Genomic DNA, 26,584 nt, shown 5'->3' with positions numbered 1-26,584 from the left:
CCACATCGTTGCTTGGTATAGTGTTTAAATTTTTTCTCAACTTTAAAAAAAGTTTATATATATCAGCCATGTCCAACAACTTGAGCTTTTTCAGTGCCTAAAGATTTCCCTTACGGCATGGTTTGTTTTGTTTGTGTCTGTTCACATACTGAAGGGCTTAAACCCTGTGAAAAAGGTGTTGTCCTTCTAGGAGGCATTTGTTCTTTTTGATGTGCAGATCTGATAAAGTGACATAAATGTTTGAATATAAACTGTGAAATACATCTGTATGAAAAGAAGCATCAGAATAGTTGCATCCCTTGGAACAATTCCATTCTTACAGCTAACTTATTATTATTGATATTGTTATTGCTATTGTAACAACACCAAAACTCCCAGTTAGACCCAAAGCCAGAGGTCTAGCAACCTAAAAAGCATACTGTTTCCTTGATTCCTCTTTGCCACCCCAGAAGATTAATCATAGAATCATAGAATGGCTTGAGTTGGAAGGGACCTCAAAGATCACCTGGTTCCAAACCCTCTGCCGTGGACAGGGTTGCCAGCCACTCAATCAGTCACTAGATCAGGCTGCCTGGAGCCCCATCCAACCTGGCCTTGAACACCTCCAAGGACGAGGCATCCACGACCATCCTGGGTAACCTGTTCCAGCTCTGTCAGTGAAAAACTCCCCCCTGACTTCTAATCTAAATCTCCCCTCTTCTAGTTTAAAACTGTTCCCCCTTGTCCTGTCAAAGGTCCTATTAATAAGGCTGTAATTAACTGGCTATTCCTTAGTAGAATGCCAAATATCTTTAAATTATGTGGAGACAAACTCTTGTTGGGTAAGGCCAATTTCCGTGGGAAAGTGAATGTATTCCAAGAAGAAACTTGTAGGTCTCAGTCTAGTATTATTGCTAAATGGCAGAAAATGCCTTGCACTTTGTAACACATGTATTCTCTTTCAGGAATTGACCTGGAGAATATTGTTTACTACAAAGATAGCACGCATTATTTTGTAATGACAGCAAAAAAACAGAGTCTTCTGGACAAAGGAGTGATTATAAATGTATGTAAAAATTCTGGGTAAAGCCTTACTTCATTTACTTGGCACAGAATAAGTGTGAACATCTGCGTAAACGTTGTTTCATATTATAGAAGGTGTTTATAGACTTTCAGTGCCCACTTGATTAAAGCTCAGATCACTTAGATCTTACTCTGTTGACTGTCAGTTTTCTTGTTTGTTTGTTCTTCCTCTGTAAGCACAAAGTTTCTGTAGAGAGCTGAAAATGATTCTTGCTAAATTTGTCAATTGTGAGACTGCCTGAAATGGAATTTTCATTCAGCTGGGAATGTGTGGTGTGGTCATCACACCAAAAAATAAAGAACCTCATTTATTTAAAGGTTAACCTAGCACAACTATGTCCAGCTTTATCAGGCAAACAAGGAAGTGTTATAATCTACCCAGGTAAAGTTGCAAATTCTCCAGAGTTGATGAAACCTGATAGAACAAGTGCATAAATGCGAGGGCCTGAACTTTCAAAAATACTTGGAAATTTGAGGCCTTTTGAAAGACGATGTTTTTTCCTTTTCCTTTTATTTATTTATTTTGTGTGTGTGTGTGCTCTAAAACGAGGGGATTGTTTTCCTTTGTTTCTAGAAAGTGTTCTGGCACTACTTATGGCGCTGTTTAAATGTCACTTCCTGGAAATGCAGTAATAGGCAACTTTTCTTGCAAAGTAAGACAATGCCAAAACAGTCAAGTATAATTTCCCATAGGAAGTGCTTGTAGGGAGCTGTCGGAAGACTTCTTTCTGATGGGACCACTTAACTCAATGCTACAATTTCCAGCCTTTTTGGAGGATGCAGCCAGAGTGGTAGAGGTGAAGGGTGGTTGCCTCAGAGGTGATGGGACTGTGGTGGGTGGCCCATGGAGCAAGCGGCTGGTGCCTGCAGGTGGGGTGGGGCATTTAAGGAAGAGAAGCTGTGGCTGTGGCCTGGAAGTCATCTCCCTGAGCCTCTCACATCTGAGCAAAGAGAACAATCTGCTCAAAGACAGCTAGGCTCATAGCCGTTCTGTGGCATCGTCCTTGTGATTAGGGGTCTCATCCATGATTAAGCTGTAAATAGAAACTGCCTTATTAATAATCTTTGGCTTTAAATAGAGTGACCTGTAAAGGGAACGTCCTTTACCAGACTGGCTGGAAAAATAAACAGACAAAGAAAAACACCACACAAACAAAAAAAAGTAAAATCAAGACAAGAAGAGAGAAATTTCTGTGGTCCAAGTTTGAATGTGCTGACTTAATTGGCTGTTAAGTCAAACCTTCAGGTTGAAACTAACATTTTATGTCATTGTTTCTTCGGTATTTCTGCTCCCTTTTGGTTTTCTTTGTGGGGTGCACTCAAAGGAAAAAGAGTTGGAGTGATGATCACATATTTTGATAGAATGGAAGTTACGAAGAAAACACATAGCCAAGGAGCTGGGAGGCTCCATAATCTTTTATTGCAGATAAAGGTGCTTTTCAGTATTGGCACAGAGTGTTCCTGTTTGCAGCAGTAGAAGAAAGCTATGTTTGTGTACTTTCCAGAGATTATGATAAATTTCCCTTGGTTCTTTATGCCAGGAGATGTACGTTGCCGCTCTGATGCTACGAGACAGCAAGGCTCCAATTGAGAGAGAATAGATGGAGTATGTAATCCTGCACCCCTCTCTCTTGCAGGACTATGTTGATACCGAGTTACTCCTCTGTGGGGAAAATGTGAACCAGAGCAATTTGCTGTCCTATGCTCGAGAAGCTGCTGACTTTGCGACCAACTATCAGCTGCCTTCCTTGGATTTTGCAATTAATCACTACGGGCAACCAGATGTAGCGATGTTTGATTTTACATCTATGTATGCATCTGAGAATGCTGCTCTGGTGAGAGAAAGGCACAGACATCAGCTCCTGGTCGCACTTGTTGGAGATAGTTTACTGGAGGTATATCTAGGCTTATATTCCAAATAGGTTTTTCTTAATCCAGACGTTTTATCCACTTTCTCAAGCAAACTTTGTCTTCTCTTCCATGTCCTAAAACAAGCGTACCTTCCTTGGAGTAGACTTTTTATTTATTTATTTAATGACATAGTTTATGTTGTAACTAATGCTTGGCTGGTAGTCCGTGGCTGAGATTCTGTTTTCCTTTATGCAAGTTATATTTCTGTCTGAAAACTGTGAGGTATGTGTCCTCAACTTAGGTGCATGGCATAACTCTCCTGACTTCAGTCAGAGGGAAAAACTTAGTCCAAATTTTACTGCAGTCTCTTTGCTTCTGTATGTTTTCTTAGTGAAGTGAAAAGTGTGTGTTACAGCTGATGGATACATTTGTTTTATTTATTTTATTATTATTATTTTTCATCAGACCTGAAGTGTTTGTAAAGACTAGTCCAAATGAAAACTAGGAGAGCCACTCCCCCATATCCAGCCAAACCACTTTTTTTATTTTAACTGATTGATTCTTGACTATTCTGAGTCTTTTTTTTCCTTACTCCTTGAGGTTAAGAAACCACGTTTTCAATGTATAAGTTACCAAAAAAAAAAAAAGCGAAAGCACCGTCTTCTTCATTATAGACTTAGAGAAACCTCTAAAAACTGTTAAGAGTTGGCTAGGTTGTATTTTAACTCTTTCCAGGCTGCTTTTCTAAGACAGTATGAAACCCTAGACTCCAAATTCACACAGCAAGTTAATTCTGTAATAAAACCTGAAGAAATACGAAGAGTTGAAATGTAAATGTCTCTTACAGCCTTTCTGGCCAATGGGTACTGGCTGTGCAAGAGGCTTCCTGGCTGCTTTTGATACTGCTTGGATGGTGCGGAGCTGGGCTCAAGGAAAACCCCCACTAGAAATCCTTGCTGAACGGTGAGCACTGCTTTTGTCTTCTTCATTTTCAGAGTGTTTTAAGGAGTTGCAGTGTTGGTAGAAAGCAGTGGAAGATAAAATGCCAACTGAATAAAAATTTTGTTTCCTTGAAATGGCATTGGGTTGCAATTAGCCATTCTTTTAGGTTACTAAACAGCTTACAGTGGCAGTAGGCTGTTGCTTTGCAAGCTTCTGTACACTGATTCAGAGATCCAGCAACTTGTATGACAGGTTTAAATCACTAATTTAAGTTATGAATGACTAGAATTAAGTATAATCTTTGAGTGGGAAAAATCAAAGATAATAAAGTTATCCTTAAATCTGAAGTTTAACAACTACAAGTTGCCCAGAGAAGTTGTGAATGCCTCACCCCTGGAGGTGTTCAAGGCCAAACTGGATGGAGCCCTGGGCAGCCTGATCTTAGTGGATGGCAACCCTGCCCATGTCAGGGGTGCTGGAGCTCCGTCTTCTTGAAGGTCTTTTCCAACCTAAACCATCCTATGATGATCCTATGAGCTTGTAGAAAGTAACTCTCAAAGCATCTCAGCACCTGTTTTGTTTGTTGTTGTTTTTCTATTTTAAATTTCAATAACAAAAAGGTGTTCATTACTGAAACAAGTGTAAACAAATACTTTAAAACCAACAGCTTTCATTATTAGTATCTGTGATTTTAACTTTGCATTTTGGCTTAGTAGATTGACTGCCCTCTCTATTTAGGCTGATAAATGTGTGCAGAGATGAATTGCTATAGTGCTGAATCACAAGCTTCTCTGTGTAATGACTTTTTGATCAGAGCAAAAACCTGTTGTTAACTACACCAGTAATCCTGGTGTGGCAATGGTCTGATGGTTGAAGCTGCTGATTTGGGTGCTGACAGCAGCTGACCTGCTCTCCTGCAGCTGCCCAGGTTCTTTTAGGGCCGGATAGACTATAGAAATAGTCACGGCTGTGGTAATGCAAGTAGGAGCATTACAAACTACGGTGCTTTGAGGATTTTTAAGATAGAAGCGTGTGTGATGACTCAAACACTTCATAGTCCCCAGTGGAAAATTGAACAGCATAATAAAAAAGGCTGCAGTGGTTACAGGAATACAGAATGACGGGTTTTCGTGCTGTTATGTGGCAAAGAAGTTACTCCTTGGGTGGAGGTTAAAGCAAAACCAGATGACTGTATGATGTAACCTCCTTTTTTTTTTTTTTTTTTTTTTAAGTTCTTCTTGCTCTTTTCTTGCCTCAGGAAAACATGGACATAAGTTCTAGGAGTCTGTCTTTTTGTTGACCTTTTTCTGTCTGGCGTCCTTTTCCTGCTGAGTGGAGATAAGAAATGGGATGGATGTATTATGCAGTTAGTGTATAACACTTGTCTTGGCAGAATCAAAATAAAGATGTGGGTAACTACAAAGAAGTATATATCTTTTTATATAATGAATATGTTATAATCAATATATTTTACTTTATTTTTTCTTTGTAAGAGAGAGTATTTATCGACTCTTGCCTCAGACTACCCCTGAAAATATTAACAAGAACTTTGACCAGTATACCATTGACCCAGGAACGAGGTACCCGAACTTGAACTCAAGCTGTGTTCGACCTCACCAGGTCAGTACTTAAGACTTGCTTGTGAAATCACACGTGGTTGTTATTTTTGTGGGGTTTCTTTTGTCCACAAATGGCCACAAGTAGTGCATGAACAAAATCTTCAGGAGACTCCTTAGTCTAGATCCAGCTGTTGATAAAGTTAACCTAGAAAGAATTTTTTTTTCCCTTTCAAGCGATTCTAACATTGTGTAACAAATGATTTTAACTTGTAGGTGAGACAATTATATGTTACCAATGAGTTACAGCAATGTTCTCTCGAAAGAGCAAGCTCCATTAGAAGATCAGTGAATCTCTCAAGACGTGGTATGTGATATCTCATGTTTGTAGCTAAATATTTGAAGCTTTCTGAGCGTACAAAAAATGATTGAAATATTTGCTCTTCATGAACTGCAGAGTCAGATATTCGACCTAACAAACTCTTGACCTGGTGTCAGAAACAGACAGAAGGTTACCGTAATGTTAACATCACAGACCTGACTACCTCCTGGAAAAGCGGCCTTGCATTGTGTGCAATTATCCATCGCTTCAGACCTGACCTCATGTAAGTGACATCTGTAGATTTTAGGCATAGGATACGTATTCACCAAAGTATAGCGTAAGAGCAGACAGGGCACTGATAGACCACAGTTCCCTTCTGTTGTTTGTTTTTGCAAGAAGATGCACACTGTGGCCTGGTTTTGGGGGGCAGGGGAGTGGGGTTGTTTTTGTTTTGCTTTTTTATTTCCCTGCATGTCCTTGCATGCCACTTAAAATGAAATACATATGCTTTCAAAGAGCTAGGAAGGCTTTGAACCTTATGACTTGTGATTATGTTCGTGGGATTCACACGGTTATTTAAAATGAAAATTGCAGTGCTTGGAGAACGTGAGAGTTGTATTCCCAAGTCCCTGGAGACAGGTTTTTAGGGTATGTTTAAAACCACAGTCATAATGGTACTGTCAGGAGTTAGAAAAGTAGTCGGTTCAGTCTTAAATGAGCTGTCCTCTGCCTGCTGTAGTGGTTACCACTATAGTAGTCTAGGCAAACCCTGGGCCACAGAGGTGCTGTGGGAGATGGCAGCCTTGCACGGCTCTTTATCCAGTGTCCTGGCACGTGGCCTCTGCAATAAGGGCCGGCCCTTGAAGGTTACCTGTTCTGGGGATTGATTGTATGCCAGCATCCCCATTTTTACGGTGTGTCTGGGGTCCTCACCCTATGAGGCTTGACTTGTTATATATGAATATTTTAAAAGGTTCCTCAGTTAGAGACAAGGCGGTTGGTGCATAACAGAGGGCAGGAATGGCCATTGCTGGCAGAGGATTACTGGATCTGCTTGTTGACATCTATGTTGGGGTGACTCTTCTGCCCTCTCCCAAGTCTCCAAAATGCAGTGGCTCCTTTCTCTTGCCTTTCCACACAGATTAGTCACCCACAAACTTAGGAGTTGTGAGTGAATTATTGTCAGCCTCCCTTTATTGTGGATAAAGAGTTGTCTTTTTCATGTGGTGTGATAATTTGGAAAAAAATAGGAATGATGCCCATGGTACTTGCTTGTATAGCTTTATCAGAGGAACAGCTAACGCTGCACATTCTAAGAAAAAGGTTGATGGATTGTTTGGGGTGAGGTTTTTTTGGTGGGTTTTTTTTTTATTTTTTTTATTTTTGCATTAAGTTAGTTGTTAAATAAATAAAAATTTAAAAAAGAGGAGGAGGTGGAATGAGTGTGGCAGATGATTATGGATGGTTTTCTTGCCACAGGAGAGAGTAGAAATCAAAGTCATCACTGCTGTGTGTGGGAAGTATATCTCTTAAGCACTGCTCTCTAGAAAGCTGAAATATTTTTCTTCTGAGCTAACAGGTGTCTTGCTATCTGTTCACATGTTCAGATCTTGTTGGCTTTTTCTGCTAAATTCAGCTGCTGAAGGAAGGACATGGCCAGATGAGAGTTGGGCAGGCCAGTGAGGCAGCTGCTTGGCTGCCTGCAGGTTGTAGGCAGGGCTTGGGCAGAGGGCTGTGTGCACTCCCTGGCTCCAGAAATGGGTGTTGAGAGGAGAGAGAAATTCTTTTGGGTTCAAAAGCTCACATTCTTTATGAGGAGAAAGAAACTACCCTGCCTGGAGCTTTGTAACTTACTCTCATTTATTTTAATAATGAATTTTGGAAGTTGTTCAAGGGATTGGAGTCTTAGAATAAGTCTCATAGAAAATGAATTAGAGAATGGTTGTGCAGTTCCAAATGTGTGATATTCTTATTTAGTGCACTAATAAATCTGATTGTGATGTGAGCAGGAGCTCCTCATTCAAACTGTGCATGTAAACACCTTAAAGAGAAATGCAGTGCATCTGCATGTGTGCATGCACACATCTAACATGTTTGTTTCCTAAAATACTCGCCTAAATTTACTCCTCGTGGCTTTGATGCTCCATAGATCTAATCAAAACTAAAGAGCTAGTTGCTAACAGGTGAAATCTGTAGTAGCCCAGTTGCATTTGGAGAGTAAAGAGATTTCCTAGCACTAATGAGAAATTGCATTTCTTAATAAATAAGGGAGTCATTTTTTGTGGGACTGCATCAAAATCCTGTCCAGTGAAACACTTTTTTAAACGACACTTCTGGCACAGCTAGGCTTTGTAATAACAGGACTTGTAATCTTACCTTTGGCATTGCATAACCTTCTTAGCTTGGACATGGTAAAATGGCCATGCCTTCTCTCACATTCTTGTCCTGCACCCCTCTGATTTACAAGGGAATCCTGTTGTGTTTCCATGCGGTATGGAGAGCAAACTGCTACTAATGCCAGTACATTCTCCCTCACAGAGACTTCGATGCTCTGAACGAAGAGGACGTTGTCAAAAACAACCAACTAGCATTTGATGTTGCTGAGCGGGAATTCGGGATCCCCCCTATGACCACAGGGAAGGAGGTGGGGTCAGCCGAGGAGCCTGACAAGCTCAGCATGGTCATGTACCTCTCCAAATTTTACGAGCTGTTCAGGGGCACACCTCTGAGGACAGTAGGTAAGCTGAATCCAGACTGTTCCTCGTTCTCCCAAGTTTGGTAAACGGGAGAACTTCGTCTAGGCTGCTCACAAGCTTCTGAGCCAGCAGCCATTTCCCAGCTGAGCCGTTCTGGCACACAGTTGTGTCTGCAGTAATTACTTTGTGCTTAGAAAAGGAAAGGGGGAAGAACATGATGGGGCACCAAGGTTTTGCAGGTCCTTGATGGTTTCAGAGAACAGAAACAGTTGGATATCTGCAGCTTGAAATCACTAAGCTGGTATATCAGGTCATTAAGAATCATTCTCTGTTAAGGATGAGTGCCTAAGTCATGTTCGTTCCTTGGGTTTTCTATTCATTAAAACCTTACCCCTGTATTGTAAGCGTTTGTTTTTATTAGCCTGAGTTTCTCATACATAATTCTTATCTCTATTCAACTGAAACATAATGGTTTTGACAAACTATTTCAAAAAGAAATTTGAAGAAGTATACTTCAGTCTTTTTTTTTTTTTTATCAGATGCTGGGGATAAGCAGAATGGAGAAAGTAATGATCTTTGTTCAGCAAAATCATCAAACTTCATCTTTAATAATTACATCAACTTAACTTTACCAAGAAAGAGAGTGCCAAAGGTAAGCTGTGAAGGATGGTTTGCTTTATAAATCTTTGTCTTTTAAAAGTGGAAAATTAATTTCTGGGCTCATAAATAAGGATTTTTTTGTATACTGCAATATTGAATGACCAGTAGAAGATTTGTGTGCATATTAGAAAAGTAAAGTAAGCTTTCAGAGTGAACATAATTAACACACATGAACGCTGAATCGTTACGATGTTTGTAATGATAAAACTGAAGCTTTGTCACTGTCAAATGGCTGAAGCATCAATAAACCCAGTTAAGCATTCTCTGTAAATGCAAATATCCTCATCTTGGTGAGAATTTGTGTGTACTTCAGGCGATTTCATATCCATTCTCCATGTCAGTCTTCTTCAGCGTGGATAAATGGTAGGGGAGGAAGATGTTTTATTCGGTGTGTTCCTAAGTTGTGGTTATCAACTTGAAATGTTGGAGTTCTTGGCTGTGTTACCTGCATTGTCTCTTATGCTTTCTTTTAGAAAATTTCCTAATGGTATTTTTAAGAAGTTTGGTGCAGTGCTACATGCCACGTTTTGTTGTTTCATTGTTTTCTTTTGTTGTTGTTGTTTTGTGGTGATTTTGTTTTTGTTTTCTTTTCTTTTAATGGGAAAGTCTGAGATTTTGCTAGGCGTGACTATTACTCCAAGAAAAATAGTATGGTAGCTTTATATTCCTAAGTTCAAATAGATATCTATAATGTTATATATTTGTTCAAATAATCAGCGGTATAAGAAGACTTAGAAGCTTTTTTGAGCAGTTGGTAGGTTCTGTCAAGGCTCTGGAGGCAAGCCCTTCACACCCCTCTAGATACTAAAGCCTGCAAGGGTGACAAACAGTAGACAGTTTAACTAACATGACCCCGAGATAGTGATCTGTTCGGACATACCCATGTACTTTTCTCTCTGTGTCACTTACTAATGAAAACTTAATGACATGCGCTGTTTATGTCCTGGTATGAAATGCATCCATGCCTGTACATGTTGCAATTAAAGACTACAGTGCTTTGAAGAGGTACGGAGACCTGAGTTAATACTGTCTGACATAAGATTGTGTGCAGTGCGAGTATTGTCTTTTGTATTTCTGAATGGATTATAACTTCAAAAGTTTTAAATTAGAAGTTACTGTAATGAAATTATTCTGTAATAAGCTGTTTCACCCTCTGCTTATTCATTAACTTGGTCTTCTGCTGAAGAAGACCTTGAGGAGGAGCTTTGCTTTCACAGCCGAATGTAACTTCATTTTAAATGGGGAGTGTCTGCAAAACCTGCCTCAGAGGCAGCAGTGTCTCGCTAAAATTAACCAGCACTAGTTAGACAGCAGCGTGTACTCCTCCACCAGAATGAGTTTAACTTGTGTTTCTGAAATACAGATTAATGCAAAACTGTTCCAAGTTTAGAGTTTCCTGGGCTAGACAGAAATATAAGTTGCTTTTTTTGTTTGTTTTTACAGACCTCCTTAATACTTAACTTCATTGTTTCATTTACACCCTATGCAGTGTTTGCCAAGTTTTGCCTGCAGAAGTACAGTTTTTCTACTCTTTTTTAAAAGAGTGTGGTGTCCTTAATTCAGGTGTATGTGCATTAACTACATGCCTCAATGTTTTTAATATGTTTCGTTTAACATTTCTTGCTATCTTACCTTCTCAGCTGTGGTAGAGATGTGGATTGTTTTGTTTTGTTTTGTTCTTTTTGGTTGCCTGAAAAACTACATCAGAATTTCCAGATATTTCCTAGAGTTACTTATGTCTGAAATGTTTTCCATCCACAAACATATTTTCAAAACCCGTGGACAGTCAGCTGTCTGGTAAGCTCATATATCCTTGTTAGGAAATAACTTTTCCCTGACACCCGCATATAGACAAAACAAAGTGGCATTTTTCCCATCTAACTAAGCACTGAGAAAGTAAACAGACAAAATAAACATTGCATTTTCTTGTGGGTGACATCTTTAGAAGAAAAGCTTTTTTTCTCCTGACCACAACATTATTATTTTTCTCTGAGTTATTTGCAGAAGTAAATAGTAGTAGTAGTGGGGAAACCTTTCCATTACCAAGGCATACAGACCTCTGACTAACCTCTCATCATGAAACATGCCTTCTGTCTAACAGGAGGTGAGTTTCTTGGCACTACATTAAAGCATGAGGTGATTTGCTTGATGGGCCCCTTCAGTTTCACACCATAGGGGCTTGTTTGAACAGAGAAGGGGAAGTGATATTTTGCAAATCAGCTTGAGGAGTGAGACTGTCAGGAGCATTTACTTTATATGAGGCTTTACAGCCTTGTCAGCTTAACAAGAAATACGTTGCTGAGACTGGGACAGAAGTTTGCAAAGACTTGTAGAGTGGGAAGCTAGCTGGCAAGGAAATGGGACTCCTTGGAGGGTAACTGCTTGAGTTAGTTTGGCTGTGTCTTCAGTTTTGTGGCTCTTCCCCCTGTGCAAAGTAATGTTGAGCATTATCCAGATATGACGGGAGGAGAACACTTACGTATCACAAATCAGAAACCATCTGGAGCACCGTAATATCTCTTTCTGAGCTCTGTACCATCCAATTTGTCCTTTTACTTGGCTAGACAGGGGATCTTTACCTGGACACAGTTGGTGAGAGACCAGGAAGTGGAGTCTGGAGCTGGCATGACGGTTGCTGTCCTGGCAGCGTTGGGCTAGACTGAGTAGTGTTTCCCATTTTTCTTCCTGTGTCAACAGAGCTCAAAAGGAACTTGAGATTTCCTGTATTCCAGACTAAGAAATGAATTGAGGTGTTTACGCAACAAAGAGCACGATCTTTCTTGGAGTTTTCTTAGGCGATTAAATTGCTTTGTTTTTTGCTTCTTTGTAAATACATTAACAAAGTCCTTTATGTGGATTCTGAAAGGCAACATCTTGTTTGCTTCATTCGCTTAGGCAAACTCTGCTTTTATGTGGTATAGATTATTATGCAGAATACGTTGTTGCTCACTCTTGCTTGGTAGACTAATGATTGTAAGTATTGTAAAACTGGATTACTGAGAGCTGGTGCTTGAAAGACAAAGTACCAAAGCATAAGGAGTAATCAAAATATTGTCATTTGATTCTTTTGGTGTTTTTGCCCAGAAGTTGTTTGGGATTACTTCTATTCACTCCATAATGACTGATTATAAACACGGTATATATATAAAGGAAGACTGCATTCTTTGATACATCTCTTTATTCTTTTTTTCTTTCTCCAAATTGGATGAGCAATCTGTGAGTTACAGTGTAGGCAAATACAAATAAATGGAATACAGTTTATTGTTCATAAAATGCAACCAAACATGATGTTTACAAGGCAAAAAAAAACTCTCCATAACCTGACTATGTGAATTGTGCCATTCAATAAGAAATGATACAAATGTTTAATTGATAACTATTTCACAAACTTGAGCAAACTGAGGCATGAAATACTGTTTGTGTAATCTCCAGTAAAATAACTGAGTACATGCATAGCTTGAGAACAAAGTAGGCAGTTTGGTTGCTTAAGTACTACTGTGTAAGTCCATAATGGGGAAGGTGAACTCTGCAAGGGAGAAAGAGGCAGACAATAATTGCTCGGGCTGGAGAAGAGAAGGCTCTGAGGAGACCTGATAGCAACCTTTCAGTATCTAAAGAGGAGCTAAAAGAAAGAAGGGGACAGACTCTTTATCAGAGTCTGTTGTGATAGGAGAAGGGGAAATGGTCTCAAACTAAAAGAGTGGAGACTTAAACTGAATATAAGAAAAATGTTTTTTTTACAGTAAGGGGAGTAAACCACTGAAACAGGTTGCCCAGAGAGGTGGTGGATATTCTGTCCCTGCAGATATTCAAGGTCAGGCTGGGTGGGGCTCTGAGCAACCTGATCAAGCTGTAGATCTCCCTTTTCATTGCAGGGGAGTTGGACTAGATGATCTTTAAGGGATGCTTCCAACTCAAATGACTCTGTGAAAAGAAAGGGATATATCTGCACCATGAATGCATGTTCTGTATATGGATGTCTAGGCTGAAAGAGATGGAGATCTGTAGTGGAAGAGTTGCCTTGGATTGTGCTGTTAATCTGGAAACCAGTGTAATCTAGATTAAAATTCACAGAATAACTGATGCTCTAATGCCCTTTTCTTGAAGACTGTGCTAGTGCTTTGTGAATTACAAACTCATTAGTACTGAAGGAAGCAGGTAAATGAAGAGTTGCAGGTCCCATGTTGAACAAGGTTTATACATTTTCCCCATCAGAGTTGAGTAAGAGCTCCCAGTCAGGGGCTACTGTGCTGCTGATAAACACATGATTACTGCCAGCAGGACTTCTCATGTGTGCAATGATCCTCCTGAGCTGGAGGGGGGTGCTAATGAGTGCTGTGCTGGCACTGCGCCCCTGATCATGTTATTTAACAGAGGTCAGATCACACTTACCTGGTAATGGAAGCTAATGTGGGAGGAATGGATTAGGTAAATTTCATAATTTCTGTAGTAATCCAGATATTTTGTTTTGGCTTTCAGGTTGAAGGGAAAACAGAAGAAAATGAGACTAACAAAAGACGTCGCAAAGGTCTTTTTGGTGTCTTTGAGGAGGTTGGTGTTAAGCAGTGTCAGCACCTATCCAGCTCGTTGATAAGTGCCAGAACTGAGGAGGCAGGTGGAGTTAGAAGAGTGGGGCATGGCCTCTTACGCTTGGTGGGAACAAAAACCCCGTCATGCCAAAACTTTGAATTCGTTGTTCTGTGCACTGAAGAGAAGCTAATTTTATTAAAATTGTTCAGTAGAAATTAGAGCTTTAAATCAGTCACACTAGTTCATTTTCTTTCTGACACTAGAATATTAATGTATAGGTTTTTTTTCCGTTTTGCAATTCAGTTACTTAAACTATTTTTGTCTGTGTTTGAAGAGTTTGTGTTGTAGCTTGGTTACTGCCCTCTCTCTCAGATTAATAACCTTTGTGACTCTGCTTTGTGATCACCAATGCTGATTCATGTTCCCTATTTACTGCCCTCTGGGAATTTTGCATGCTAAACAGTGTCACTGTCAAGATGCTTTAGATTCTTTGCTGGTTAGGATGTTATTTTCTCCCTTCATTAGTGTCATTAGTGAACTTGAGAAAAACAATTAGTTCTTTTATTGCAGGCCTCTGGATTTTCAAGCCAAGGGACAAGTGTTGGGAAAGATCAGAATGATGGCAGAGAAGGAATGAACCAGAATAAAGTTAAATCAATGGCGACTCAACTGTTGGCAAAGTTTGAAGAGAATGCTTCAAATACGATTTTTCGGAGGCAGGTAGGTCATAGATGAACATCAAAGTCACCTCTGAAATTAAACAATAGTCCCTCCGTATGAGTGTGGTGCAGATTTCAAGGGGAAAAAAGCGGATGTGTTGGATGTTTGAAGTGGATTTAATTTCTTTCATGTTTTAATTTCTTTATGCAAATTAAAGGGTATTCCTCTTAATAATTAGGGAATAAATATGAGTAAGTAATATGGAGATTGATCATTGTGTTTTAATATTAATATCATGTAGTAGAATTTCAGAGTCTGGAAATCTCCTGTACAGCAGTCTGTAGGAATTTAATTTGTATAGGAGTCTCTTGGGCTGTGTATGGTATCACAGCAGAACTTATTGCCTGTATTTTGTGAGTAGAGAGCACTAAATATCAGTGGAATCTTTGTGAACAATTTATAGAAAGATTAAGAAGGGAACCTATTCTTTCTGAAAGATGTGTGCAGCTTTCTTTTCCATTGCTGAAGAAGGCATAGTAGAATATATTTGAATGTTTCACAGTATTTGCATAAATGCTGTAATCCCAGCAAATAATCCCAGGCTTTCAAGGTAACGATGACAATCTCAAAAGCATACTTAAGTCAGCAAGACGGCTTGGTGAATCAGCTGAATTCAAATCTGTTACCTAAAAAAGTCTGAAGGAAGGATACACAAGGTGTCCAAGAGCTGTCAAGGGTCGTAGCTTTCTTAATTTTGTGCATGTATTTATTTGTTAATTTAAATATTTAAGTCTTCAGGAGGTGTAGTCTTCACAGTGGTCAAGTGACTTTGATAGTCAACCACTACTGTTTGCATTCTTCCCAGCTACATGTCAGTGCCCTGAGATTTATGATATCTGTACAGAGCTTTTCTTGTCTATGTTCAAGGAAGCCTTGATGCATTTACCCAAGGTTAGCACTACAGGCTTGGGACAGAGTGGCTGGAAGACTGTGTACAGGAAATGGGCCTGGGGGTATTGGTTGGTGCTTGGCTGAACATGAGCCAGCACTGTGTCCAGGTGGCCAAGGCCAATTGCATCCTGGCTTGTATCAGAAATAGCATTGTCAGCAGGAGCAGAGAAGTGATCATCCCTCTGAACTCAGCACTGGTGAGGCCGCACCTCAAGTACTGTGTTCAGTTTTGGCCCACTCACTACAAGAAAGACATCAAGGCCATGGAGTATGTTCAGAGAAGGGCAGTGAAGCTGTGAGGGGTCTGGAGCACAAGTCTTATGAGGAGTGGCTGAGGGAGCTGGGATTGTTCAGTCTGGCGAAAAGGAGGCTCAGATGTGACCTTATCACTCTCTACAAGTACCTGAAGGGAGGCTGTGACAAAGTGGGGGTCAGCCTCTTCTCCCATGTAGCTAGTGATAGGACTAGAGGGAATGGCCTCAAGTTGCACCAAGGGAGATTAAGGTTGGACATTAGGAAATAATTCCTCTCTGAAAGATTGGTCAGGCACTGGAATGGGCTGCCCAGGGAGATGGTGGAGTCACTGATCCTGGAGGTGTTCAAGAAACGCTTAGATGTTGTACTGAGGGACATGGTTTAGTGGGAAATATTGCTGATAGATGGACAGTTGGACTGGATGATCTTGGAGGACTTTTCCAACCTTGATGATTCTATGATTCTGTGATTTCATTTAGATCATAACCTCCCTTGGAGAATGCTGAATATTTTGAATTTTAACTACATCTTTGATAGTAGAAAGATAAATAAAATGTGTTGGGGACAAACATTTGCAAAACATGTTGATGAAACTCTGTAGTAGTATCTCTTTAAAAACAACTTTTGTTTCTTTCTTCTTCACAATATCTTGGAATCCTATTTACTATCTTCCTCTTTTTTCTACTCTGTCTTTATAATTTAAAAATGCTGTACAAGGAGCAAATAAATAGACCAGCACAGCTCTCTTCTGACTCTCCTGTTAATCCTCGCTTTGCTCAACCTAAGGATCCAAGTCTTCTTCCACCTCAACCAAAAAGGCAGGTAGGAACTCACATGGGTAACACGTTACAAGCGTGCTGTTTCTCTTTCTGCTGGGGACTTGCTGTATTTGTGTAACCACAAAATACATAAAATTATATTTAGATGTAACCTGCAGAGTTAACAGATAGCTTAGGCTTGTGAAAACTACCATAAAGTTCAGTGCTTTTTTTAGACCTGCTTGACCAGGTGAGAAAACTATTGGAAAGAATCAGTAACTGCATGGAAAGAACTCGGAAAACCTATAGGTCTTGATTTATGTATCATCACATCTAGAGTTCAAACTGTATAGCTATCATTGCTTATCTGCATTTAGCATGTAAGAAAAGCACAGCAGTAGTTGAAAAAATTCTGTGTGTGTATGTGATGCTTTGTGCTGTTTGTAATGGGGCAAAGGGAGTTTGCAACTCTGAGAAAACTGGCAGCATATCTAAGACAAAGGCTTGAGCATTGAAAATCTGATTTTAATGACCAGGTTTTTTACCTCTTTAAGTAGAACTTGTGAGAAATACTGCTGGAAGCTCTTCTGTAGCATGATATACATAGGGTGAAATTTTTGAGTACTTGTGTCAACGGTTTATGGGCGTTCAGCTCGATTCCTTGACGAATGGGGCAGGGGACCCATGGACCCACCCCCGAGAAAGGGAAAAGGGAAAAAGGGTAAGGAGATGAGCCTGAGAGCAAAACAGCAGCAACAATCTGAGGAGAAACAAACTACTTTACTGAATAAGATATCGGAATGCAGAATAACACAATACAATTCAATATAATTACAATTTAAGCTGATAAATCCAATACAATGAGAGAGAGTGTCCAAAGTTAAGGTAGGCTTTAATACCGATGGTGAGACGGCTGGGGAGAGAGATGCTGCCAGGACGAGAGACGGGCGGAAAGAGAGCAAGGTCTCGTGATCTGCAAGTTTTTTATCTTTCCCTCTGACTGGAAAATGGTAACAAGGGAGCAAAGTCCCCTGGGGAATGTAGTAGTTCTTTTCTTCTGAGAACAAGGTACATACGCTACACGATGTTATGATGTGGAATACCAATAACAGAAAATCATAAAACCATGACAACTTTGTTTAATTTTTCCTCTTAGCGTTTCCAGTGCAAGCAATCTTGTATCAAATAGTATTGATACTCACTTTGTGTTAGAATTTTCAATGTTAGTAAATATTCTGTAGTGATCTTCCAAGAGTAGTCTGCAGCAAAATGAGATCTGAATTGCGCTGACATTGTTCAGGGCAGCATGAAGAAAAATGCATATTCATAAACGAGAATCGATTATTTTTATGGCAGATGTGCTGTTTTGTAATATTGTAAGCACACTGAAACTGGTTGGGATTGTCATTTTTTAATTTTAATTCTGAGAAGTTTGGAGAGTTTTTGTACTTATTTGAATTGGACAGATGGGATGAAGTAGAAAACTATCATGAAAAGACCAACTGGAAAGTAATTTTTAAGACTGAATTTGACAAAGCTGAACTGGTTGAGTTCATATGAAAGAGCTTTTGAAGTAATTGAAGTTCAAAAATCAGAGACTCATTCTGAGCTTGTCGCAAAATGCTTCAGATCAGGAAAACATTACGTCTTGTGTCATGTCATGTTAGATCTAGCATTATGCCAAGGACTAGTGCTGCTATTTTTACAAGTTGATTCACTAGTTTCAGGCAGATGCGATGCTAAAAAAGAACTTGACTAAAAGAAAAAACAAAACTATAAGGAGACACGTTGTCATGTTCTTCTCTGCTGATGCTGTGTGGGGTTATTCATTAAAAACTGGGATAAACTTAAAGGAGTATGTCAACACTTTCATAAGTAGCACTGATGTATTTCTGTGCATGGGCACAAGCAGTAGATGTGCAATAAATAGTGTGGAGAGAGTGCTGTGAGATCCAGGAGAGCATTTCATTTCTAGTTCCATGCATGACTGTGCCATGCTTTCGGAAGCATCTTTAAAAACTGAATATGCTGCATGGTAGTGCAGAAAGGAGATTTTTTTTCACTTCAAGTGTTTCCCAGTTTCAGGTGGTAGCTAGAACTGAACACGAGGTCAGGGAAACCAAACAGTCTTTAAATGGTTCTGATGATATGGCCAGGAGACCAAAGGCTATAGAAAAAAGAGAGATCCAGCGCAGTCTGTCAGAACCATCTGAAAATCTTGCATCTGCCTGTTCCGCTGCATTTGTACTTTCTGGAGTACTTGAGCGTCTTCAGCACCTGGACGAAAAAATGAAACAGGTGATGAGCAATTTCTTTTCCTTTCTGTCTCTTAACCGCATATATTAATATGTATGCTGTATTTTCCCTGGATATGCTTGCTTTTTATCTGTTCATTTTAGGACACATTAAGACAATTAAAATACTTTCTGCATACTTGCTGTATTCTGATGATATTTGTGACATTAACTGAAATCTCTCTCTCTCTCTCTCTCTTTCTTTCCTTGGCTTTCCTTTCCTGGCTCTTACTGCAGAAAAGAGCTCAGACCATAGCAAATAGAGAATTCCATAAAAAGAACATTAAAGAGAAAGCAGCACATCTTGCCTCACTGTTTGGATACATGGAGTTTCCAAAGGTGAATATTAGGTTTTGTACCTGCAGAGCTGTTGAGTTAGAAGAGTGATTTGAGAATTCTTGGGTTAGAAAAAAAAAATTGCCATGATCTTGTTTTTAACCTTTCTTTCATTTTGGGTGGATCTGATAAGTCATTTGAATTCCATTGAATCTGGTAAAAAGTTTAAATATTATTGCATGATTTAATTGAGGTAAAAACACAGTCGAAATCATAAAGCTGGTCAGAGTACTTCAGCATAAGAGAAATGTCTTAAAATAAACCATGCCTTGTATTTACAAGTATGCACTAGTAGCTCACTGTTTCTAATGAATTGGTGAGCCATAGCTCTCAGTCAGTGAAATCTGGCATTTAGCATTTTTTAATTCTTTCTTATCTTATTGCACATTGTAATTATTTTTATAAGAAAACTGAGAATAATAATACCATCTGAGATGAAGGTTTTGTCATGATGATTTCAATGACTTCTCACTATGCAGAAATAGAGAATGGTGCAAAATTGTAGTTATCCTTTTTCTTGTGCATGACTGTGAAGTTATTCTCTTAACCTGTGCTAATGTCACTCTCTCTTGGATAACTCTCCTCTGTTTCTGCTCTACACAGAATAAGCTGCCTACTAAAGGCTTATCCCATTCTCAGCCCCCAACTCCCTCTTGCCCTCCACCTCATGATTCAGCTGCTGCCTCTTCTCCATCATCTGTAGGTTCAGCTTCCCCTGTTCTTCCTTCTAGACAGGTACTCTATTAACAGATTTTTCCTGTAAAATCCAAACTTGTGGTAAGGCTGTTTGAGAAATGGCTTGGATGAAAGGTGCTGCCTTTGCACGGTGGATCCATTCTATAGTTTGTATTTGGCAATAGAATTAAACTTCAATTTCCTTCACTGTGGTGAATTCTGCATGTTTGTGAGAGGAAAGTCAACAAATGGCTTGTCTATAAAGCTAAAGAATAGAACAAGTAATTGAGAAAGTTCTGGCTTAAATTCTGAATTTTTGGTGTTGATGTTTAATTCCAATGTTCTGTTGTTAGATAATGCCACAGAAATGCTTAATGGAGAGATAATTTCACACTGTGTATCTGCCTGGATGTTAGGGGTTTAGTTAGCTGTGCTGGGTGGGTATTTATTTTTATAAGATTATCAGCTGGGCCCGCAGGGAAGAATCTGGATGATAATGGTTATTTTAAATAGCGGATGTGTGTTAGGATTGTGTAAGCACGTGTTGATACAACCAGACTTCACTGTTTCGTTTGTTTACTTATTTGTACTTTAAACTCATTTCTGCATGTTAATTGCTAGAACTCAGTTCTTTGTAATAGCAAGCTTCATGCAGGGGAAACCAGCATAGGCTTAATGAAAACAATTCGGTAACACGTGAATAAGAGAGATTCAGCTCTTACTGCTTATGCTAGTTTTAAAATGTGATTTTATCTGTGGAAGATGAGGTGACATTGGCTTCCAACTCCTCTGTCTCAGAAGTGTTTTAATTGAGGAAAGTTTGATATGTTTTAGCTTTTCAGGGCTGGTAAAAGGCCCTGGTTCCCTTTCCTTGATCCTGATTATGTAGTGGCAGTCTGGGAGCACTGAAAGGCTGCAGTACTGCATAGGAGTATTGCCTTCATGTGGAAATGAGGGTGGAAACATGATATTTCTGGAAGCACTGGGAATGACTGCCATGACCCAGTGCAGACACGGTCTGATGGATGTTCAGCAGGATCATTTAGTGGAATTGGTCTAGATCTTTTTTGTTTTGGGGGTATTGATTTTGTTTTTGTTTGTTTCTTTTCCCACTATATTGTTGATGCTGTTTGAAATCAGGCTAACAGTTGGAGCAGTAACCAAGCAGGTAGATATTAGGCTGACATGTAGTTTGCAAAGGTACGTTCCTTGGATTAGCTGGAGTTGCACTAGGAAAGCTCTATTCCTCTCTCATTCCCCTGGAAAATGCAGGCTACACAGTCTTCCAAGGACACTGCAAGCCCAGCAGGTGCCTAACTGCTGTAATCCTCTAATCCCCTTCAGCTTCAAAATCATTGCTTTTCCTAGATTCACTCCGTGCTTTCTGTGACCTAGGACATAAAGCAAGTGGTGGATTTTAAGCTAAGTAATGGCTTACAAAATATCAGGACCTGTTGGTCATAGGCTTTGGAATAGTACTGTGTTGATGTAAAGAGAGCAAAAAACAGTGTGACCCAGCCTTCAGCACATGAGAACTAAGCTCTTAATCATGTGGAAACTTCATCAGAAAGAGGAGTTTTCTTGATGGGATTTAAAAATTTTTCTTCTAAAAAAGCGTTTGGCATAAGTAATTGGTTTTGGATGTTTTAATTCAACAGTGTTTTGTTTAAAATGCATTCACAACCTTTTATTGGTTTACCACTGTATTTAAATGGCATATCAATAGTTTGTTGTTATTTGATTTCAGTTAGTGTGTGTTTACTGTAACTGAAATTCTCTCTCCAGAGGTAATGGCAGGGTGAAGCACAACTGAGACTAGAAAAGCTTGTTCTGTCATGAGCACAGTAAATGTATATTGATCTTATTTGGTAAATTGTTGCTTGGTTAGATAGGACTAGATGTGTTCTTCAGCAGATCTACATGCTAGAACATCCTGCTGCCTAGTATGCTGCTCCATGGAGCTGTACAGGCTCACGTCCTTTTGTACATTGCATATGTCTAAATATACTGCATTTGGCACAGGATATCTGAGAACTTTAAATAGCCTGATAATGAACAGGCTAACAACTTCTTTCCTCCCCTCTGAGGCAGATTCAAATGAACCCCAATCCTGTAGACATTTCAGTGGGAAAGGTAGTAATTTAAAAAAAATAAATAAATATGTATATTTTTTTTCCTGGGGTTGCCAGTGAGCTCAAGTGGGTTACTGGCAGGGATGGAAGAGGGTCATTCAGCCATGGTTTTGGGCAAGGCTGCTGACAGGTAAGAGGAGGGTGCCTTCTGTAGACATGATAAGGAGTCAGAGTAGAAAGGGAGATTTGGGTCAGGCTTGGGTGTGGGGGTGAGGGACCCTTGATGGCAGGGAGTAAAGTGGCAGAGGAGGCCTTGTATCTGCAGCACAGGCACCTTTCAGAGCAGGTTGTGCCAGCATACATTAGCTTTACATGAGTAATGTGAATCCTTCCCTGAGGACAGGATGGACTTAATGTCCCTTTGTACTTATGCCCAAGACAGCATGTTAGTGATGTGCTCATGGATATGCTCAGATTTTCTTCTCCATCCCATTCATGTACTATGAAGTTAATTCAGTCCTGTGATACTTCTGTATTTTAAGACTGCACACTTCTCAAAACATCAGTTGTATCATGTGCTATAAAATGCTGTATAAATGTGCAGCAATAACTATATACGCATAAAGATATTTCAGTTGCACAGCTTGCACTTTGAAGTAGTGTGTATGATAGCTTTATAAAATGTATTTGGACCCCTTAACTGTATGTACTGGTAACTGGCTGTGTTCATGCTACCTTGAGGGTGGCTTTATAGGACTCAAAACAGAGACTATAATACTAATTCTAAGAGTTATCACTAGGTAGGTCTAAACTTCAGTATGAAAAAGTTCCAAAGGACAGATAAGCCAACAGAAAGATCTCCCACGTGTTCTTGTGTGTCAGACAGAAGAACAGAAAATATTCAAGTATTATTTATTTACTTACTAAGACTTCTTAAAATATGACCTCTGAATATCAGTGCCCTCAAATCCTTTAAATAGTACTGTCATTTTAATTTCAGATGAGTACTGAGATGATTATATTATCAGGCAGGACAATCCTTGGCATCTGCTGAATTTTCATTGGTGTAGTATGAACTATGGTGATGTATCCACTGAAAATAGTGTCTGAGCGGACTTACTGTCTTATTACAAAAGCATATTATTAAGCCTCAGTCCTGAAAGGAGCACTTGAAAGGGAAGTCAATGGATGCATGTTGCTTCTTCCAGATTCTATTAAAGACATTGACCATTACAAATGCAATCATTAGAATTTATTAATAATCAATTCCTGGGTCACAGTATATGCAAATTATCAGTAATAATCAAAACTCCATTCTGGGTTAAGCCAGCTGTCATATTTCACTTAGGCTGAATATTAACAGTATTATCTTACAGACTGGGCTTTGATTTCTCCTGTTTGCTGTTAAACTTTGGATTGACCTTCAGGACACTGTATTGATGTGAGCTTTATGTGGGTGTATCCACGCAGCACGTCATAGGAACTATGAACATGTTGCAATCAGTAAGCTTTGCTGCCTGCTGAGTTTGTACCAACTGCTTCCCTTCAGTGACGTCTCTAATTGTGAGCAGTAAACAGGGCTTGGGTGTTTCCTACACAGAGTAACTTATTATTCAAATGTTGTTTATCTCAGAGGTAAAATATATGTAGCAGATGCCATCAAAAGTAAATGTATCACCCTCAGAGTGAAGTAAGACCAGGAAAATCATTAAGGATATGTAACAGCAAAGGGGAAACATTGTATGCTTCTGGAAGCAGGAAACACATTTCCTTTATTTTATGAAAATGGTTTACTAGTTGGTTGGCTGTGGTGCTATAAATAATAGCGCAGGGAAATACAGGAGGCGGCTTTCTCTTCCCACATTGACCACCCTATCAGCCTGCTAAAAAACTTTGTTAACATGTCATTGAGAGGTCAGTACTCCTAGTAAGTCACGACACTTTGAGGATTTTTAAGTGTTTCCTGAAATTCACTGTATAAGGTAACTCAGAGATGCTTTTCCATGACAACAAAGTGTTTAAAGCTTTACTAGTATAAACATGTCTGAGATTTGAGTGGTAGCCTTTTGTCATATTGATTGTGGCCTTGGCACTACAAAATTGTACATGTGCATGGGGCGTCATGCACATCGCTGTTCTCAAGAGTAGTAGTAGTTCTTCTGCAGTGAGAGTTTTACATTTGCATTATGAAGGGGAGACAGTATCATCAAAGTCCCTTTTTCTAAGCTGAATGAGGTATAGAGAAGACACAGGCTTGGTGGTTGTGCTGTTGTCACTAATGAGCCTTAACAGAGCCACTGCTCTCGCTCTCCCTGACCTTCCCTTCACTGTGGGTTTCTGCACATGGCAGGTGCTCGCAGGGCTGCCCCTATGGATTCTCATCCTGCCCTGCTGTTTTTATTTCATGTTTAAATGACTTTTGAAAGTTGCAGTACCGAGGCTGCTGCAAATTGATCTCTTACTTACCCACCTTCCAAACTGGGTAAGGAGAACCAATAGCGATCTTCTCCCAGTAACGTGTGCTGGTTATCCAGACTTCATAAAGGGAGCTGTCATTAGTCTTCAAGTCCATTTGCTTCCTGCCCTCCTTCCTGGTCACAGCAACAATTTTGTGTTGGTGATTGTTGATTAGGAGACTAGAGTGGTCAGCAATCTTTTTGTTGCTAGCTTAAACTGAAATCCCATTTGCTTTTACATGGAGTGTGAACTTCACATAAATTACACAAATGTTTCCTTTTAATAACATTTTTTTAAGTATGTGTAAACATGTAATTTCCTTGTTTTGAATCCCGTAATGGTGGCACAAATTGCTCCAGTGGGTGGAGAACAGAAATCAACCCACCTGATGAATTGCAAGGTGTAGTTCAGGCTCAGGGATACTTTTCCTGAAATTCAAGTACCTGCACTTTAAGCATAGCCTTATTGCTTAACTGGTTGCTCCAGCATTTCACTATTTTGAGGTAAACTCTGCTTCAACAGACTTTGAAAGCTTTCTTTTACCTAGGATCTCATGGGTAGTAAGCTGTATGTGGCTTGTAAGTTGTTCAACATATTCAGATAGGCATTCTTAAGGGAGGAAAATTTTGTCTTCTGTGATGTTAAATAATACAAACTAACTTAGTTATCCTATAGAAAACTAAGCAAGTAGTGTCTCTTGGTTTCTAATTTAACGTACCACTTAAGGCAGCATTACAGTATATACTTAACAGTTTGCTGTTATTACACAACAAATCACGCGGATACTATATAATATTTTGTATTTTTTTATACTAAACAAAAACAAATGGTATAGAATGATCTTTGAGTAATCTTTGTTGTCTACACATACATATTTTATGTCTGCCTGGATATTAAGACAAATTTAATTATGATATAACACTCAAAAGATAAGGGGGGCTGTAAGGAGCTGGACATGTTCTCGAGTTCTTGCACTTGATTTTTTTGTTGTTGTTGTTAGCAAGAGTATTTATGATCATTGTAATTGTTGAAAAGACACCCACAATGCATTAGAGTTGCTCTTAAGCTTGATAGAAGTTTAAAACCGTTGTGTTTTCTTTCTCTTGAGAGTAACTTTCTGATTTTTTTTTCAAACCTTTCCATTAGCAAGACGTGGTATGATGTCAGTAGAAAACTAATTTCGCTGAGAAACATGAGAGTTAAAATCTGGGCTCAGTGAAAAAACAAGTGGAACATAAAGTGCAAGATCGGGGATCCTCTAGGAAGAAAAATATCCTGGCTCCAGAAGCAGAGCATCAGATCCCTGGCCAAATCAGAATGGTTCTTGCAGCATTTGGGTTTCCAGGGAGGGTATGGGTAAAATCAAAATCACTAACGGTAACGTGAATTTGGGTAGCAAATCTTCATGTAAATCTATAAAGTCTTCGCAGTCTGTTCCTTGTGAGCAGAGAACTGCCTACCTACCTGCCGCATTTCAGAGTCATTGGAGAGAGGGAGAAAGAAACACATTGTTGATGCTCAGAGAGGAGTCTGTGTGGGACTTCTAGGAGGTTTTTGTGGAATGTTTCCTGAAATACCAGTTTTGAGGTCAGTTAACATGAAGTTTAGTCACCACCTTCCTTTCTGAACTGTAACACCAAAGTTCTAGAAAGTCAAAGTGGCGATGGTTTTTTTGTTTGTTTGTATTTAATTTATCACAACAATCTTTCCCCAGTAGCTGGGTAGTAGCTTCCAGCTCAATTGCCCTGTGCCTTTTGCAGACCCAACAGGAGGCCTTGTGCTGCAGGAGCAGCATTTGCTTGACCAGCTATTTCTCCATCATTGACAGGGAGAGAAGTATGTGGTCTGCCTGGGAGCCTCCTGTGGCCACCAGCTGGACTGTACTGTTCACGCATGAACGTGCTTGTGCTCTGCTAGACTTTGCCTCTGCTTTTTCTCAGAGCCTGTCTTTATCATTGCTTTCATTCATTTGCATGCTTTCAAGTCATTCTCATCTTTTTCTCATTAAATTCTCAAGTAACTAAAGCTCTTCCTTCAATTCTTCATCTTTTCCCCTTTTCTGGTTAGATGACTGTAGGAAAGGTCTCACGTGCAATTGGAGCTATGGCTGAAGTCCTTGTCAATCTGTATGTGAACGATCACAGACCCAAGCCACAAATTCCCCCCCTTGAGCTGGTAAGACTAAACTCACAAAGAAACAACAACTTTACTTAAAAGCAGTGTTTTCCAGAGTGTCCTCCTGGTTTAAGACCTTAATTGTGGAGCACCTTAAGCATTACGAAAGATCTTAGCCTGATGCTTACTGAGGAACCAAGTGCACGTCGCCACAATGCGCTGATGATGTGGGTATGCTGGAAGCATTGCTCACAATGTCTTCCACTTACACTTTTATTACTTGTCTGCTTGAAATAAAACTTCAGGAGGCTTTTATTAAATGTAATTATTGATACAATTAGTAATAGAAGATGGTTATTAATCAAGGTGGCGTCTAAAGAAAATTTGGTATA

General features: G+C 39.5%; 1 protein-coding gene across 8 annotated transcripts in view; it reads left to right on the top strand.

The window, feature by feature from the left end:
• MICAL2 (microtubule associated monooxygenase, calponin and LIM domain containing 2) overlaps positions 1 to 26,584 on the top strand; it is a 124,665-nt gene that overhangs the window by 44,198 nt on the left and 53,883 nt on the right. For 2 of the 8 annotated variants that reach the window (XM_021400970.1, XM_021400971.1), the window contains exons 7-19: positions 945 to 1,045; positions 2,700 to 2,957; positions 3,761 to 3,876; positions 5,349 to 5,475; positions 5,688 to 5,778; positions 5,869 to 6,016; positions 8,272 to 8,471; positions 8,969 to 9,081; positions 13,569 to 13,640; positions 14,190 to 14,339; positions 16,203 to 16,307; positions 18,323 to 18,541; positions 18,775 to 18,876. In XM_021400970.1, coding sequence (XP_021256645.1) covers positions 945 to 1,045; positions 2,700 to 2,957; positions 3,761 to 3,876; positions 5,349 to 5,475; positions 5,688 to 5,778; positions 5,869 to 6,016; positions 8,272 to 8,471; positions 8,969 to 9,081; positions 13,569 to 13,640; positions 14,190 to 14,339; positions 16,203 to 16,307; positions 18,323 to 18,541; positions 18,775 to 18,876 — 1,802 coding nt within the window. Of the gene's footprint in view, positions 1 to 944; positions 1,046 to 2,699; positions 2,958 to 3,760; positions 3,877 to 5,348; positions 5,476 to 5,687; positions 5,779 to 5,868; positions 6,017 to 8,271; positions 8,472 to 8,968; positions 9,082 to 13,568; positions 13,641 to 14,189; positions 14,340 to 16,202; positions 16,308 to 18,322; positions 18,542 to 18,774; positions 18,877 to 19,476; positions 19,609 to 26,144; positions 26,253 to 26,584 lie in introns of all 8 variants that reach the window. The other 6 variants (XM_021400975.1, XM_021400976.1, XM_021400977.1 and 3 more) reach the window with 5 other exon arrangements.

This window comes from Numida meleagris, chromosome 6, assembly GCF_002078875.1.
Source record: "Numida meleagris isolate 19003 breed g44 Domestic line chromosome 6, NumMel1.0, whole genome shotgun sequence".
Classification (NCBI taxonomy): domain Eukaryota; kingdom Metazoa; phylum Chordata; class Aves; order Galliformes; family Numididae; genus Numida; species Numida meleagris.
This window is presented reverse-complemented; position numbering and strand designations above follow the sequence as displayed.